At 41.5% G+C, this 13,463-nt stretch overlaps 1 protein-coding gene across 1 annotated transcript in view; it reads left to right on the top strand.

Annotated features, from left to right (window-relative positions):
* LOC106104332 (ubiquitin carboxyl-terminal hydrolase 34) overlaps positions 1 to 13,463 on the top strand; it is a 28,657-nt gene that overhangs the window by 14,241 nt on the left and 953 nt on the right. Inside the window, exons 27-56 of the mRNA XM_013284355.1 lie at positions 143 to 254; positions 529 to 743; positions 1,293 to 1,461; positions 1,940 to 2,166; positions 2,656 to 2,859; positions 3,004 to 3,176; positions 3,505 to 3,671; positions 3,790 to 3,883; positions 4,183 to 4,360; positions 4,685 to 4,825; positions 5,243 to 5,406; positions 5,854 to 5,980; positions 6,250 to 6,360; positions 6,452 to 6,528; positions 6,669 to 6,777; positions 7,089 to 7,247; positions 7,664 to 7,906; positions 8,167 to 8,313; positions 8,418 to 8,582; positions 9,035 to 9,268; positions 9,899 to 10,033; positions 10,477 to 10,667; positions 10,965 to 11,162; positions 11,403 to 11,518; positions 11,633 to 11,748; positions 11,826 to 12,081; positions 12,579 to 12,782; positions 12,873 to 13,012; positions 13,156 to 13,290; positions 13,401 to 13,461. Coding sequence (XP_013139809.1) covers positions 143 to 254; positions 529 to 743; positions 1,293 to 1,461; positions 1,940 to 2,166; positions 2,656 to 2,859; positions 3,004 to 3,176; positions 3,505 to 3,671; positions 3,790 to 3,883; positions 4,183 to 4,360; positions 4,685 to 4,825; positions 5,243 to 5,406; positions 5,854 to 5,980; positions 6,250 to 6,360; positions 6,452 to 6,528; positions 6,669 to 6,777; positions 7,089 to 7,247; positions 7,664 to 7,906; positions 8,167 to 8,313; positions 8,418 to 8,582; positions 9,035 to 9,268; positions 9,899 to 10,033; positions 10,477 to 10,667; positions 10,965 to 11,162; positions 11,403 to 11,518; positions 11,633 to 11,748; positions 11,826 to 12,081; positions 12,579 to 12,782; positions 12,873 to 13,012; positions 13,156 to 13,290; positions 13,401 to 13,461 — 4,768 coding nt within the window. The remainder of the gene's footprint in view (positions 1 to 142; positions 255 to 528; positions 744 to 1,292; positions 1,462 to 1,939; positions 2,167 to 2,655; positions 2,860 to 3,003; positions 3,177 to 3,504; positions 3,672 to 3,789; positions 3,884 to 4,182; positions 4,361 to 4,684; positions 4,826 to 5,242; positions 5,407 to 5,853; positions 5,981 to 6,249; positions 6,361 to 6,451; positions 6,529 to 6,668; positions 6,778 to 7,088; positions 7,248 to 7,663; positions 7,907 to 8,166; positions 8,314 to 8,417; positions 8,583 to 9,034; positions 9,269 to 9,898; positions 10,034 to 10,476; positions 10,668 to 10,964; positions 11,163 to 11,402; positions 11,519 to 11,632; positions 11,749 to 11,825; positions 12,082 to 12,578; positions 12,783 to 12,872; positions 13,013 to 13,155; positions 13,291 to 13,400; positions 13,462 to 13,463) is intronic.

Raw genomic sequence — 13,463 nt, 5'->3', positions numbered from 1 at the left:
AGGTCCTCATTAAGGGCCCTTACAGCAGAGTCCAGTTCGCTTGTTTTAAATGAGATATATATCTGTAAGTCGTCAGCGTATAAATGATATTCACAAATTTATTTCATTATAAGTGGATTTTTTTTTCCAATTTTAATGGCAGGTTGTACATCATCATGCAGAAGAAGGCAAGGAGCCTTACGGGCCCGCGTGTCGGGACTACTTTTGGCTCGTCTGTAGGCTCATTGACGGACTACCTGAAGATTTTTTTAAAGGTAAACACAATATTTTAAATATTAATTGTCTTAAGAATCACTGAATTCGTTATTTTAGTGATATCATCTTGTCATACTTAGGGATGGCACATTAGGTTTTGTCCTCCATATAGATCTATCTTCCGTCGTCTCAGTTGTGCCTCCTTCTTCATCAAGATTGTACGCAATCCATCCAACTTCTTAGGTGTACCTTTACTGATAACCCTTCCACACTCAAATAAAGTTCTAAAATACTTTTAGTGATATCTTTAGATAAAAAAATCGGTGTTATCAGATGGCGCCACTTCCGAAGACAGCGGTGCTCCGGATCTGAACGAGCTGTGCGAGCAGATCCGGTCGTCGTTGGAGAAGCGAGAGATAATAGAGAAGCGCGCGGAGCCGTGTGCGCCGGACGACGGGCTGTACGGCCAGCTCAGCCTGCTCACACATCTGCTGAAGCACCCGCTCAGCTTCAAGACTTCGGAGCAGGGGACTAGGACATTGGAAATGGTTATTATTAAGACAATTTTACTTATTACAGTTGTCATATTGATATTTAAACGAAATCCAGTACAATAAGCAAAACTGCTTGCTATCAGTGAATAACACAGGCCATGTTTTTTACTACTTTTTAATTTCACGCGGACGACGTCACGAGCAACAGCTAGTGTTATATAAAGAAAACAAATGGTTCTTATAAAGGAAACACTGCCGCACACAAAATCGATTAAATGGCCGCTAGATGTCGCCATTAGTGTGAATTATGTACGAGAAATTTATATATTAGGGATTAATCAACTGCGAGTGCGGCAGTTGTTGATTATCATGAATAAATTTAATACTCGCTTTCACCCGCGACTCCATCTGCGTGGAATTAAAAAAAAACGAAAGTGAGTAGCCCATATGTTCTTCCATACTATCCTCTACATCTATACCTTTAATCGAAATCCATTCAGCCATTTAGATTACAAACTCTAACAAACATCCATACATCCATCAATCTAAAATTTCGCATTTATAATATTTGTATGAATTAGTATGATTTTATTTCTTATTCAGGTATTCGGCTTTCTATTCGACGTACCGAATCCCGAGCAGCGCAAGCTACCTAAATGCAAGTCTCAGAAGTCTCGCGCGGCCGCGTACGACCTGCTGGTGGAGCTGGTGCGCGGGGCGCCCGACAACTACATGGTGCTGCACAACAAGCTCATGGAACATCATAAACCTGGTGAGAACTTACGCTACTAATACTGTATACATTTGTAAACTAAAAAACGTCAAATGTAAAAGAAAAGATACTTAGCAATGCCGCTAATATATATGCAAAAGTTTAGATGGATTGATGTATGGATGGATGTTTGTTACGAGTTTGTAGCCTTAATTGATCTCTATGAAATTTGGCATATATGTAGAGGATAGTTTTGAAGAATGTATAGGCTACTTACATTTTTTTTATTCCAAGCAGATAGAGTCGCGGGAAAAGCTACTCCATACTAATATTATAAAGAGTAATGATTTCTATTTTTATATGTATTGAACTTAAAAACTACTTGGTCGATTAAAAAATCTTTCACCATCAAAAAGCTACGTTATCGCCGAGTAACATATGCTATATTTCCAAATTTCACTATAATTTTTTAACATCGTTTAACTATATTTTTTGTGGCTGTATAGAATATGCGTTAATTGCGTATTCCGTTGTCCAGGTCCTCAGTCCGGCTACCCGTGGGACTACTGGCCGGCGGAGGAGTCCCGCTCGGAGTGCGGCTACGTGGGGCTGACGAACCTGGGCGCGACGTGCTACATGGCGTCCTGCATGCAGCACCTGTACATGATGCCGCAGGCGCGCGCCGCCGTGCTTGGCGCAGACCCCGCGCACAGCCGCCACGCCGCCACGCTGCACGAGATGCAGAGGATGTTTGCATATCTCATGGTCAGAAATATATGTATATGTAGGCTTCACTTCAAACATTTTTCATATAATCATCACTAACGCAATCTATTTTTAGATCCTAAAAAACAAAGGTCAATATGTTATGACTTATAACGCCACACTGCAACACTCGAAATCAAATTATCATGAAAAGAGTATAGCCGAAGTAACCTTAAATGACTTTCTTAGTTAAACACTTTGATTTTTAATTCCTTACTTATTGATATAATTTGTTATCGAACACTATCAAAGATATTTATCATTTTCTTCCTTATCCCACTCCCATAGGGTTGGCACAACAGGTTTTGGTCCTCCACATGACTCATCATATCATATCGTACGTCATCTCAGTCATCACTCCCTTTTTGATCATGTCACCTTTCACACAATCCATCCATCTCTTAGTACGTCTACCACTATCAGTTATATTATCAAATTTAACTTATTATCTACTAATTTAATAACTTTAGAATAATTACCACGTTTTAGGAAAGCGAAAGGAAAGCTTACAATCCTCGTAGCTTCTGCAAAGTTTACCAGATGGACCACCAGCCGCTGAACACGGGCGAGCAGAAGGACATGGCGGAGTTCTTCATCGACCTCGTGTCTAAGTTGGAGGAGATGACGCCCGAACTTAAGAAGTTAGTCAAGACTCTGTTCTGTGGTGTGCTCAGCAACAATGTTGTTTCACTGGTACGTATAGAAGCTCTTAAATTAAATAATAATTTATTTTAATATACACTTGACTAATAAAATAAGGTTTTTTTATATTTTTTTTTATTAATTGAATATACTTTTTCTAACAATAAAATATACTAGTACACTGTATTGTATCAGGACTGTTCGCACGTGTCCCGTACCCTGGAGGAGTTCTACACGGTGCGGTGCCAGGTGGCGGACATGCGCAACCTGCACCAGAGTTTGGACGAGGTCACTGTCAAGGACACGCTGGAGGGAGACAACTGCTATACGTGCTCCCAGTGCTCCGCCAAAGTACGCGCTGAGAAGAGGTACGGTAGAAGGGTACAAATATTCACCTTTTATTTTATTTATTTACAAATATATAAAATGTAGATAATAACTTAGAAATACAAATTATTCAGCCTTACACGCATTTTGTTTCTTGTGTGTTTTATTGTGATTAATAAATTAATTTTAACATCGCAATTTTGTTTACTATTTCTGTTTAAAACACATTACTTCTCTATTGTTTTTGTGTGTCTTTAATTTAGTCTTTTAGTATACACAGTAAACTTTCGGGAATAAAGTGATTTTTATAAAAAGAAACTTGAGATTAATGAACTAAAGGCAATAACAGTAATTATTTCAACATTATAGGGCATGCTTCAAGAAGCTGCCTCGTATACTCTGCTTCAACACGATGAGGTACACCTTCAATATGCTGACGATGCTCAAGGAGAAAGTCAACACTCACTTCTCCTTCCCGATGAGGCTGGACATGTCAGGATATGTGGAGAAACATCTCATGCCGGCGCAGTACCAAGGTATAATTTAAATTGTTTAACCCTTATTTTACGCTTTACACTGACGAAAGATTCATTTTTTACAGAGAATGAGAAAAAATACAGTTTTTGTTTCAATGTATTTAAAAATCTTTTATAGAGGAGAAAAGAAAATCGGAAGAGTTAAAGAAGGATTGTGAAGGGAGTCCAAGCGCGGAGAGTGAGGACAATTCCGAGTTTGAAGAACATTATGAGTAAGTGCAAAGTTACATATTTCAAAAACCTATAGCTGAATATAAATTTGTCTAAAGATACATTAAAAGCGTTTGTTTTAATATGTTTAGTGTCAGTATTTTGTTACCATTAAAAAGTTCTAAGTGTGTGCCTTACCTTAAGTAAAAAAAACCTAGCTTTGTGGCGCTACAATCGACTACTTTATAACGTCACTTTAATATACACAGAGGAATTAGTTCCATATTTTAGCACAATATGGCAAGGGTTTTTATTCCTAGTAATAGTTTATTTAAGTATACTATAATAAGTATTTTTTAAGGTACGAACTGATCGGTGTGACGGTGCACACGGGCACGGCGGATGGCGGGCACTACTACTCGTTCATCCGAGAGCGCGACCGCGACCACGCGGACCGCTGGCTACTGTTCAATGACGCAGAGGTCAAGCCATTCGACCCCGCGCATATCGCTGCTGAGTGCTTCGGAGGCGAGATGACCGTATGTATACTGTACTACTAATGTTAATAGATTCACTAACTTTTGCCCGCGACTCTCTGTAAAATAAAAAAAAGTTAGTAGCCTATGTGTTCTTTCAGACTATCCTCTACATCTATATTGAATCATCGAAATTTGTACATTTTAGGACACAAACTATAACAAACATCCATTTATCTATCCATCCATCTAAACTTTTTTTACGCATTTAATATTAGTATAACATTTCTCTGTTTTCAGTTTTAATTTCGTTTTTTACTAATAAAGCAAACTAGTACACTCAGTTTTACATTTTATTTTAATTGAGTTTTTCATTTGTTGTTTCAGAGTAAAACGTACGACTCGGTGACGGACAAGTTTATGGACTTCTCGTTTGAGAAGACGAACAGTGCGTATATGCTGTTCTACGAGCTGAGTCCGCCGCGGCCGGCGCGTGCTAGTGACAGCGGTGGACCTGATGAACCTCAGGTATTTTTCAAATCTATCGGTGGTTTTGAACATCGCACGAAAGATAATTTTAAGTGTAATTAAAGTGATTCAAAAATATACAGAGGAAGCATGGTAACACTTTACTTGACATGTTTTAACTCGATCCTCCCTAACGCTATCTATTACTAGGTCCTCAAATCCACATGTTAGTGTTTTTGTCACTAAATAATATTTCAATGTTTATACTTTATTTTGTAACATTATTTAGTGTATTTTAGAACAAAATATGGTACTCATTATAATTTTGTAAAATGTTTTGTAATACAATGATATGAGTTGGCCTACTGAACTTCACAATAACATAGTGCGTATCAAAGAAGTCACCAGTGTAAAAATTTTGTTTACTACGTCTAGTCTATATCTGTCTTAAATGTCTTCAACTTATGGTGTTTTCAGTCGTCGACTGCGGAGGAATGCAGCGCGAGTACAAGCGAGCAGTTGGAGCGGCGCTGCGGGGCGGCGCCACCCGTCACTTTCCCACCGGACCTGCTCAAGTGGATCTGGGACGACAACATGCAGTTCCTACATGACAAGAATATATTCCAGCACGCTTATTTCACGTTAGTATCATAGATTAAACAACTTTCTAAAGTACCAGCTGTTGTTACTTCGCTCAAGTGAAATTTTAAAAAATAGTAAAAATATAGTCTACGTTACTCTGTGATAACATAGCAATGATGCAAGAATTTTGTAATCTGTCTAGTAGTTTTTAAGTTATTTGTATACGTACAAATAAAAAAAATCAATATATAAAACAATCTTTCCTCTTTATAATGTTAGTATAGATACATACGATTCTAATTTATGGTGGTGAAATGAAAAATGCCTTCATTATTATCGGTGGAAATGGTTGTATTATTTAATTCTATTACAAAATAATTTAATCACTTAGTGAAAATATTTTTTAGTAATTTTGTACTCATTGTTATGTAGCCCTTTAGAAACCAATTGTTATAATGTTAATATTTGTGTTTGCAGATTTTTGACATTGTTTGTCCTTCCATTAGGTTCATGGGGCAGATGTGCAGCTCGGTGCCGCAGTCGCTGCTCACGCTGCGGCCGGAGGTCACCGAGCTCGCCGCGAGGCTCTCCACATCCTTCTTTATTGAAACATTTATACATGCTAAGGAAAAGGTAATAAAACAGCTATAAATTTAAATAATTATAGTGAATTTGGTTTTCCAAAAATAAACCCAGAAATGTTGATCAGATTACTCATAAAGTAAAGTCAAGTTATATAGAGGTCATATACCCTACGAGATTGTACGCCTAGATATATGTCCAAAGGGAGAGACGAAGAATGTGACAAATCGAAATTTTTTATCTCTTCCTACCACATTCTGTAACAGGCGTGGCATTTTAAATTATCATGCGTTTTTATACTAACATATTGGTTATTCTAGCCGACAATGGTGTCATGGGTGGAGCTGGTGACGAAGCAATTCAACGCGTCTGCGGCCGCCTCCGAGTGGTTTCTTGGTCACATGGCGGACGATACTTGGTGGCCTATGCAGGTTTATAATTTAAATAATTATGATTTAAACTTTATAATTTAAATATTAGAATAAATAAGAAAAAAATATATTATTTCTTTTGTTCTCACAGGTTTTAATAAAATGTCCGAATCAAATGGTGCGTCAGATGTTCCAGAGGCTGTGTATGCATGTTATTCAAAGGCTGAGGTATGTTTTACTAAAATATTCCATATTGCACTTTATAACAAAGTAATAAGGTTTAAAACTGCATAGCTATTGGTGTTTGTAAACAAAAATAGACTTTATGACAAAGTACTATGGTACTAAATAGCATTGGTTTATTTCAGATCTAGTCATTGCGCCCTGTATCTGCAGGGTGTGGAGGAGGGCGAAGATAACAGTAAGCTGGGCGAAGCAAGCTGTGTTACTAGGTTTATAAGGATGTTATTGTCATTGGTAAGTATATAACTGATTATTTTAAGACTAGCTTTCCCCTGCGACTTTGTCCGCGTGGAATTTAAAAAAACAGGAGTATCCTATGTGTTCATCCAGACTATGCTTTTTATTGAGATCCGTTTAGCAGTTTAGGCAACAAACTCTATAAACATCCATCTATCTAAACTTTTACATTTATAATATCAGTAAGATAAATGACAAAGCTTTACTCTTAAGATCTTGTATTGTTGTTTTTTCATTGTAATTAAATTTTAACCTATAAATGATGGTTTAATGTCTACATTTGTTTTGGTATATGTTGATGTTGTCAGATGGAGAACGGTGCGAGGTCTCACTTGCGCCACCTGACGGAGTACTTCAGTCTGCTGTACGAGTTCAGCAAGATGGGGGAAGAGGAGGGCAAGTTCATGCTGCGTATCAACGCCATATCCAGCATGGTCAGCTTTTACCTAGGACAGAACTCTGCCGCGGTGGGTTATGAGAGAGTTACCTTATCATTTAAACTAGTGGCTTCCGTGCGGCTTCATCCACCATAGAAAAATTATTTTGTTTTACTTTTGGTAAAATATTCAATTTCAAATGTCAAAATAAAGAAAGTGTATTCAAAGATATCCTGCGATTACTGACAAGCTACATAACAAAGAAGACTGTGTTTGAGTTTTATACTTCTTTTAGTAGACTAAGGAGCTATCCCACCACTGGCTGATAGTGGCTCAGGTAGTTTAAAAGTGACGTCACTGTCAGATAGAGTACCAAGATCCGATACTTTCATCACATTTTGTCACATGTTTTTTATCTGAAGAAGAAGTTTAAGAATTGTGTGACAGGCTCTAAGTATCTTCTATTTTGTAGTATATTATGGTTTATCTTTTTTTTAATATATCAGGCGGATTCCCCGTGCGAGGAGGCGTGCGGCAGCGGGGGCAGTGGCGGCAGCGGTGGTAGCGGTGGTAGCGGTGGCAGCGGCGGCAGTGGCAGCGGGGGCGGCGTGGAGAGCGGCGACAAGCTGCGGCCCGGCGCACTCGACAAGATGGTGGCGCTGGTCGCTGGACTGGTGGAGCGCTCGCGTGATGCCAGCGGACATCTCGCGCTGCCAGAGTCTGATGCACGAGCTTTACTTCATGCCAAGGTGTGTACATTATATACTTGATATGCCTACTTATAAACTATGTGTTTAGATATTAGATCAGATCATCATCAGCTCATTTACCTCACTACTGAGGTGCTGTCCATAGTAAACCATACTGGTAGCAGCGCGGGGCGATTGACCTGACCCATTTTTACAAATCAAATGATAGTATTGATTAAAATGGAAGTGTATTCCTTCTTATCCAACTTAAATTGTTAACTTGAGGGCGTTATTTAATATGTAATGTTTTGTTTGTGCAGGGGTTTCCCTTTATCTACCAACAGACTCGAGACTGTTTAAACTTGCAACAGACACGGTCGCTTATCTTCGCTCTCTGCCGCTGGAACGAGTCGCTCGCGCAGAAGATCGTCAACATGATATTTCAAGCGATCGCTAAACATTCAGAAGTTAGTATTATGCCTCAGTTATCACAAAAAAATACGCCTTACAATAAATTAAGATAATTTAGCTTTAAACCTGGGGCGATGAGGTAGTAATCGTATTGTGTCAGAGCTGCGGGGCGCTGTTCAAGCTGCTGACGCTGCTGGTGGAGGGCAGCGGGGGCGGCGCGGGCGCGCAGGGCGGCCTGCCGTGCTTCACGCAGCTGGTGCTGGCGCGCCTCTGGGACGCCGCCGACGTCTGCCCGCACGCAGCCCTCGAGTGGCTCGCCTTACAGGTACATCTACGGTTCTTATCAAATATCTTGAAGGCCCAAAGTTAAAATCCTTTATATTGATAGAAAGACCTAAGTTAGGGAAAATATGAACTGTGCGGTCTTTACACCATCCCAAAACGTCTTGCTACGTAGAAAATTGTGTTCTGAGCAAAAACTTGCTTAAGATTTTTTATCCACATCCTTTTCCTCATTATCCTAGTCCCGTAGGGTTGGCGCAAAAGGTTTTTGTCCCCCACATATCTCTATCAGACGTGATCTCAGTCATCACTCCCTTTTTGATAATGTCACCTTTAACGCAATCCATCCATCTCTTTCTTGGTCTACATGTAAGGGTTTTTATCCACATACAATAAGAATATAACAAGCGAAACAGATGTGTGATCAATTCTTCTAATGAAACGTTTAGTGTGTCGGGTTTAGTTGTACGTATTGTATGTTATGTGTGTACACAGGTACCTCGCAACAAGGCGGCGCACGCGTGGGCGCTGCGCACGGCGGAGCGGTGGGTGGAGGCGCAGCTGCTGGCGGCGGCGGCGGCGCGGGTGCGCGCGGCGGCCGCGCTGCTGCTGGTGGCGCTGGTGCCCTCGCAGCACTTCCGCGCGGGGTACGCGCGCACGCGCCCGCAGCCTGCGCCCGCGCACCACCTCGCCAAGCTGCCAGATACGGCGCATCATACGCTGCATCAGGTTAACGCACGGAGTCTTTTGTTTTATAAGTTTATGACATACTAGCATTCGCCCGCGACTCCGTCTGCGTAGAGTTCAAAAAACATAAGTTAGTATCCTATGTGTTCTTCCAGACTATCCTCTACATCTATGTGAATTTCATCGAGATCTGTTCAGTCGTTTAGACTACAAACTCTAACAAACATCCGTCTAATATATTAATTTAGAATATTAGTAAGAAGTAAGATTTATATATTGATATAGATTAGATAGTAACTTTAAAGCGTCTGTTTCCGAAAACGGACCATAGAAATTGACTGGCAGTATATATTTAGTCATTCTTACAATATTCTTCAACAGACGTGAAAATCAGCTTTGTGAAAATAAGTGAACATATAATTTTCCGACTTTAGCATAGCCATTCAGTTATAATACAAACAAGTACTGTCTAATCATATAACTATTAAGCTTGGGAATGTAAGTTTCGTCTGCCAGCACTGGGATCTCAGTCTATTTCAGGAAGTTGTTGTTGTTATAACGTTTGTTTTTAAAAGCGTCATCTATTGTTCTCTCTCTCTCTCTCTCTCTCTCTCTCTCTCTCTCTCTCTCTCTCTCTCTCTCATAAACTATAAATGTTTTGTTCTGTATCAGGTGTATACGATGCTGCTGGGCAAGCTGAAGGCGGCGCGCAAGTACACGGACATCGCGGTGCACGGCACCATGAAGCTCACCGCCTACTTCGGCGTCATGTCGTACTGTGTCGTCAGTCGCGTTGAGAAACTTATGGTACCTAACTTTTTAAAGAATTTATCAAGTTGTTTTAACTACTGATGTTTATTTTATGTATAATGTATGCTATGTAGGCCATGTACAAAGGATGAAAGACAAAAACGGGGACAAATTGGTAATACACAAGACAGGGAGAACAGGTAGGCCACGTAAGAGATGGGACGACGATATAACAAGCTTAGTAGGTAAAACCTGGAGTAGATTAGCTAGAGACAGAGATGGATGGCAACAAATCGAGGAGGCTTTTACCGCGCTAGGCGGTCCTTTTAACTGAAAAGCAGTAAGAAACAAAAACAAAGTTATATAAATAAATATATATTAGCAATATAAATAGAAAAAAGTGTTGAAACGTAAGAAGAAAATGTAATAAAAATTGAATTGAAAGGAAACAATAAAAGCTTTTTATTTTTATTTATTCTTTATGTAATGTATGTTTACAGTTTGGTCAGTACTTCAACGATCTATGGGATCTGTACCATCCGTCGATCAGCGAGCCCTCTGTGGCGGTGCATCCCAACAAGCAGGCGCTGCTCACCTTCTGGCACGCCGTCTGCATCGACTGCCCAGAGAATGTGCAGCTCGCTATCGCCAACCCGCGCCTCATCAAGCACATCGCATTCAACTATATACTGTAAGAACAAAGAGATTCAAAACATATATAGAGTAGCCATAGTGGGACTTGAACTTTGACTTAAAGTCAAAATCACAAGCAAACAAAGAATTCCAACATTTACAAATATTTCGGCGTGTCAAATTTTACATTGAGATATTACCGTACAAAAAAAATACCTCTGAAAAAATGTTGTTCCCTATGTCCAGTCTATATATTTCTTAAATATCTTTGTGTGAGACTTACTTATCGTTTAATTCATGCAAAATTCAGATATAAAATAATGATTTCAGCAATCTAATCAAATTGTTGTTTTAGCGCTGATCATGAGGATGGCGAGGTGGTAGCGTACAACCGCGCGATGCTGCCGCCGTACTACGCGCTGCTGCGGCTGTGCTGCCGGCGCTCCGCCGCCTTCGCGCGCTCGCTGGCGCAGCACCAGAACGTGCACTGGGCCTTCCGCAACATCGCGCCGCACGCGCATCTATACCCTGGCGCCGCTGACGAACTCCTCAGGTATACTATACGTACTATTTATATACATTTACTAGCTGTGTCCCTTCATTCCGTCCACGTAGAAATAAAAAAAAATAACCTATGTATACTTTCAGACTGTTCTACACCTACACCAAATTTCATCCGAATCCATACAGACGTGTTAACAAACATCCATCCATCCAAACATTTGTATCTATATCAGTAGATTTGTGTTCAAGTGTTTATTGTGTACTGGAGTTTTGTATGTTTGTATTGCAGACTGGCGCGCATCCTGGCGGCGCGCGGCGGCGGCTCGGGCAGCAGCGGCAGCGAGGGCGTGGACAGCCGCGAGGCCGCCGCCTTCCGTCGCAGCACGCTCTCTGCATACTTACAGGGTAAACATTCACTTCCTCACGCTTGTGCTACTGAGCTAGAGTAGGGTTGCGAGGCCTTCAAAACTGCTTCAAGCTGTTTATTCATATATATTTTATTCTATTTTTGTTTTTAAGGTTTAAATGGAAGGACTTGTTGGACGACGTTAATATCAGCTTTCTGTACATTAGTGGAGAACGAAGACGACAGACTGTACGTTGTGTACAATGGAGGATTGCAAATGACTTTCGAGGTGAGTTTAAATGGTGAATGTTAATTCTTATTTGTTCATATTGTGAGTTGTTTGTTGAACGTTGCACGGTATCGTAGGCGCTGCACAGCCTGCACGCGGTGTACGTGGAGGGCGGCGGCGTGGGCGGCGGCGGGGGCGGGGCGGTGCGCGCCGAGCTGACGGCGGCGCTGCGCTGGGCGCGCGCGCTCTGCCGCACGCTGCGCACGCGCCGCGACGCCAAGGAGGCGCGCGCGCTGCTGCTGGCCTGCAAGGACTGGCCCGAGTGCGCCAGGCGGCTGCTCACCATGCTCAACCTGCACCAGCGGCTCAGTCATTTGCGGCTTGCGGCACTTGGTCAGTTTTATCTATATATCCATATACATATAATAAAATTGTAGTGTCTGTAATATCAAGAGATAAAATTCCCAGATTTCGGGAAGATGTTGTATTTGCGTTGCTGATAACGAAAATCGCATTTAATTTTTTTTTATCTGTCTGTCTGTCTGCAAGCCGCGTTTGTTCCGGGTAATCTCCGAAACGGCTAGACCCATTTTGACCGGACTTCTATTGAATAGCTGACATAGACACGCATATTATAGGCTACTTTTTTTAAAATTCCACGCTGTCAAAATGGCGCCCTTACAGCTATCTCTGGAACGGGTGGACCGATTTGGACAAGACTTTGACTGGTAGAAGGTAGATGCACGCGGGAATGTGATAGATGACTTTTTTTTAATCCGTGCCAACGAAGTTTGCGGGCGACAGCTCATCATTAAATAAAACTAAACAGAGATTTGAAATTTGTGAAGTCTTACACAGTGTGTTAATGTATAATTTGAAAATGTTTGCAGGCGTGCTCCGTGAGTTGGTGTTGATAGGTGGCGGCGCTGCGTTGGGTGCACTGGTGCCGCTGGCGGCGGGGGCGCACGCGGCGGTGCGCGGCGCAGCTCGCCCGAGGACGCGCACGCCGCTCGCCGCGCACTGCACCACGCGCACTGCGGCGCAACCTCACACACCACTCGCGCCCGTTTACAGACCTTACCACAAGTTTATAGGTTAATTGCACATTTTAAAACATTATTAAGTTTATACGAGCTTTATAATATCTGACATACTATAAATATAATGTGTATTATTTGTCTCAGATACGTGTTGCCGAGTGGCGCGCAACCAGCGCTGCATGTCGGAGCAGCTGGTGCTACTGTCGGCGCTGTGCGCGCTGGAGGCGGCGCCGCTCAAGTTCAATTACTTCGCCGCCTTCTGGCGCGACGTCGCCAATACACCGGTAATACCGTAACTCAACCTACCCACTTTGTATCCTCAACTCTCTTACATACTTAAATATTTTGCTCGTGCTGGATTTTTGTGTGCAAGTTTGAATTTGTATATTCATAACAATAAATATACATGTGTTGTTTGATTGTGCAGGCGGATGCCAAGCTGGAGGAGATGTTGCTGGAGTGCGCGGTGGTGACGGAGTACGTGGACGCCGTGCTTCTGGACGAGCGCGACTCCCTCGAGGACCCCGCCATATACGAGTTCATGCAGCACTACTACCCTAAGGTATGTACTCCTCGTATATTCCTGCTCAGAACACTTAAACAATATATTGACTTTGAAATGTCAAAATTAAGTAATTTAATTTGATAAAACAATTGATAATATTTTGACAGTATTGCGGTATGTCGAGCCCGTCTGTGGCGTCTGGTTCTTCGAGTGTCGCTAGCGGGTCGGGC

Source organism: Papilio polytes, unplaced genomic scaffold (genome assembly GCF_000836215.1).
Source record: "Papilio polytes unplaced genomic scaffold, Ppol_1.0 DF823689.1, whole genome shotgun sequence".
Lineage (NCBI taxonomy): Eukaryota > Metazoa > Arthropoda > Insecta > Lepidoptera > Papilionidae > Papilio > Papilio polytes.
This window is presented reverse-complemented; position numbering and strand designations above follow the sequence as displayed.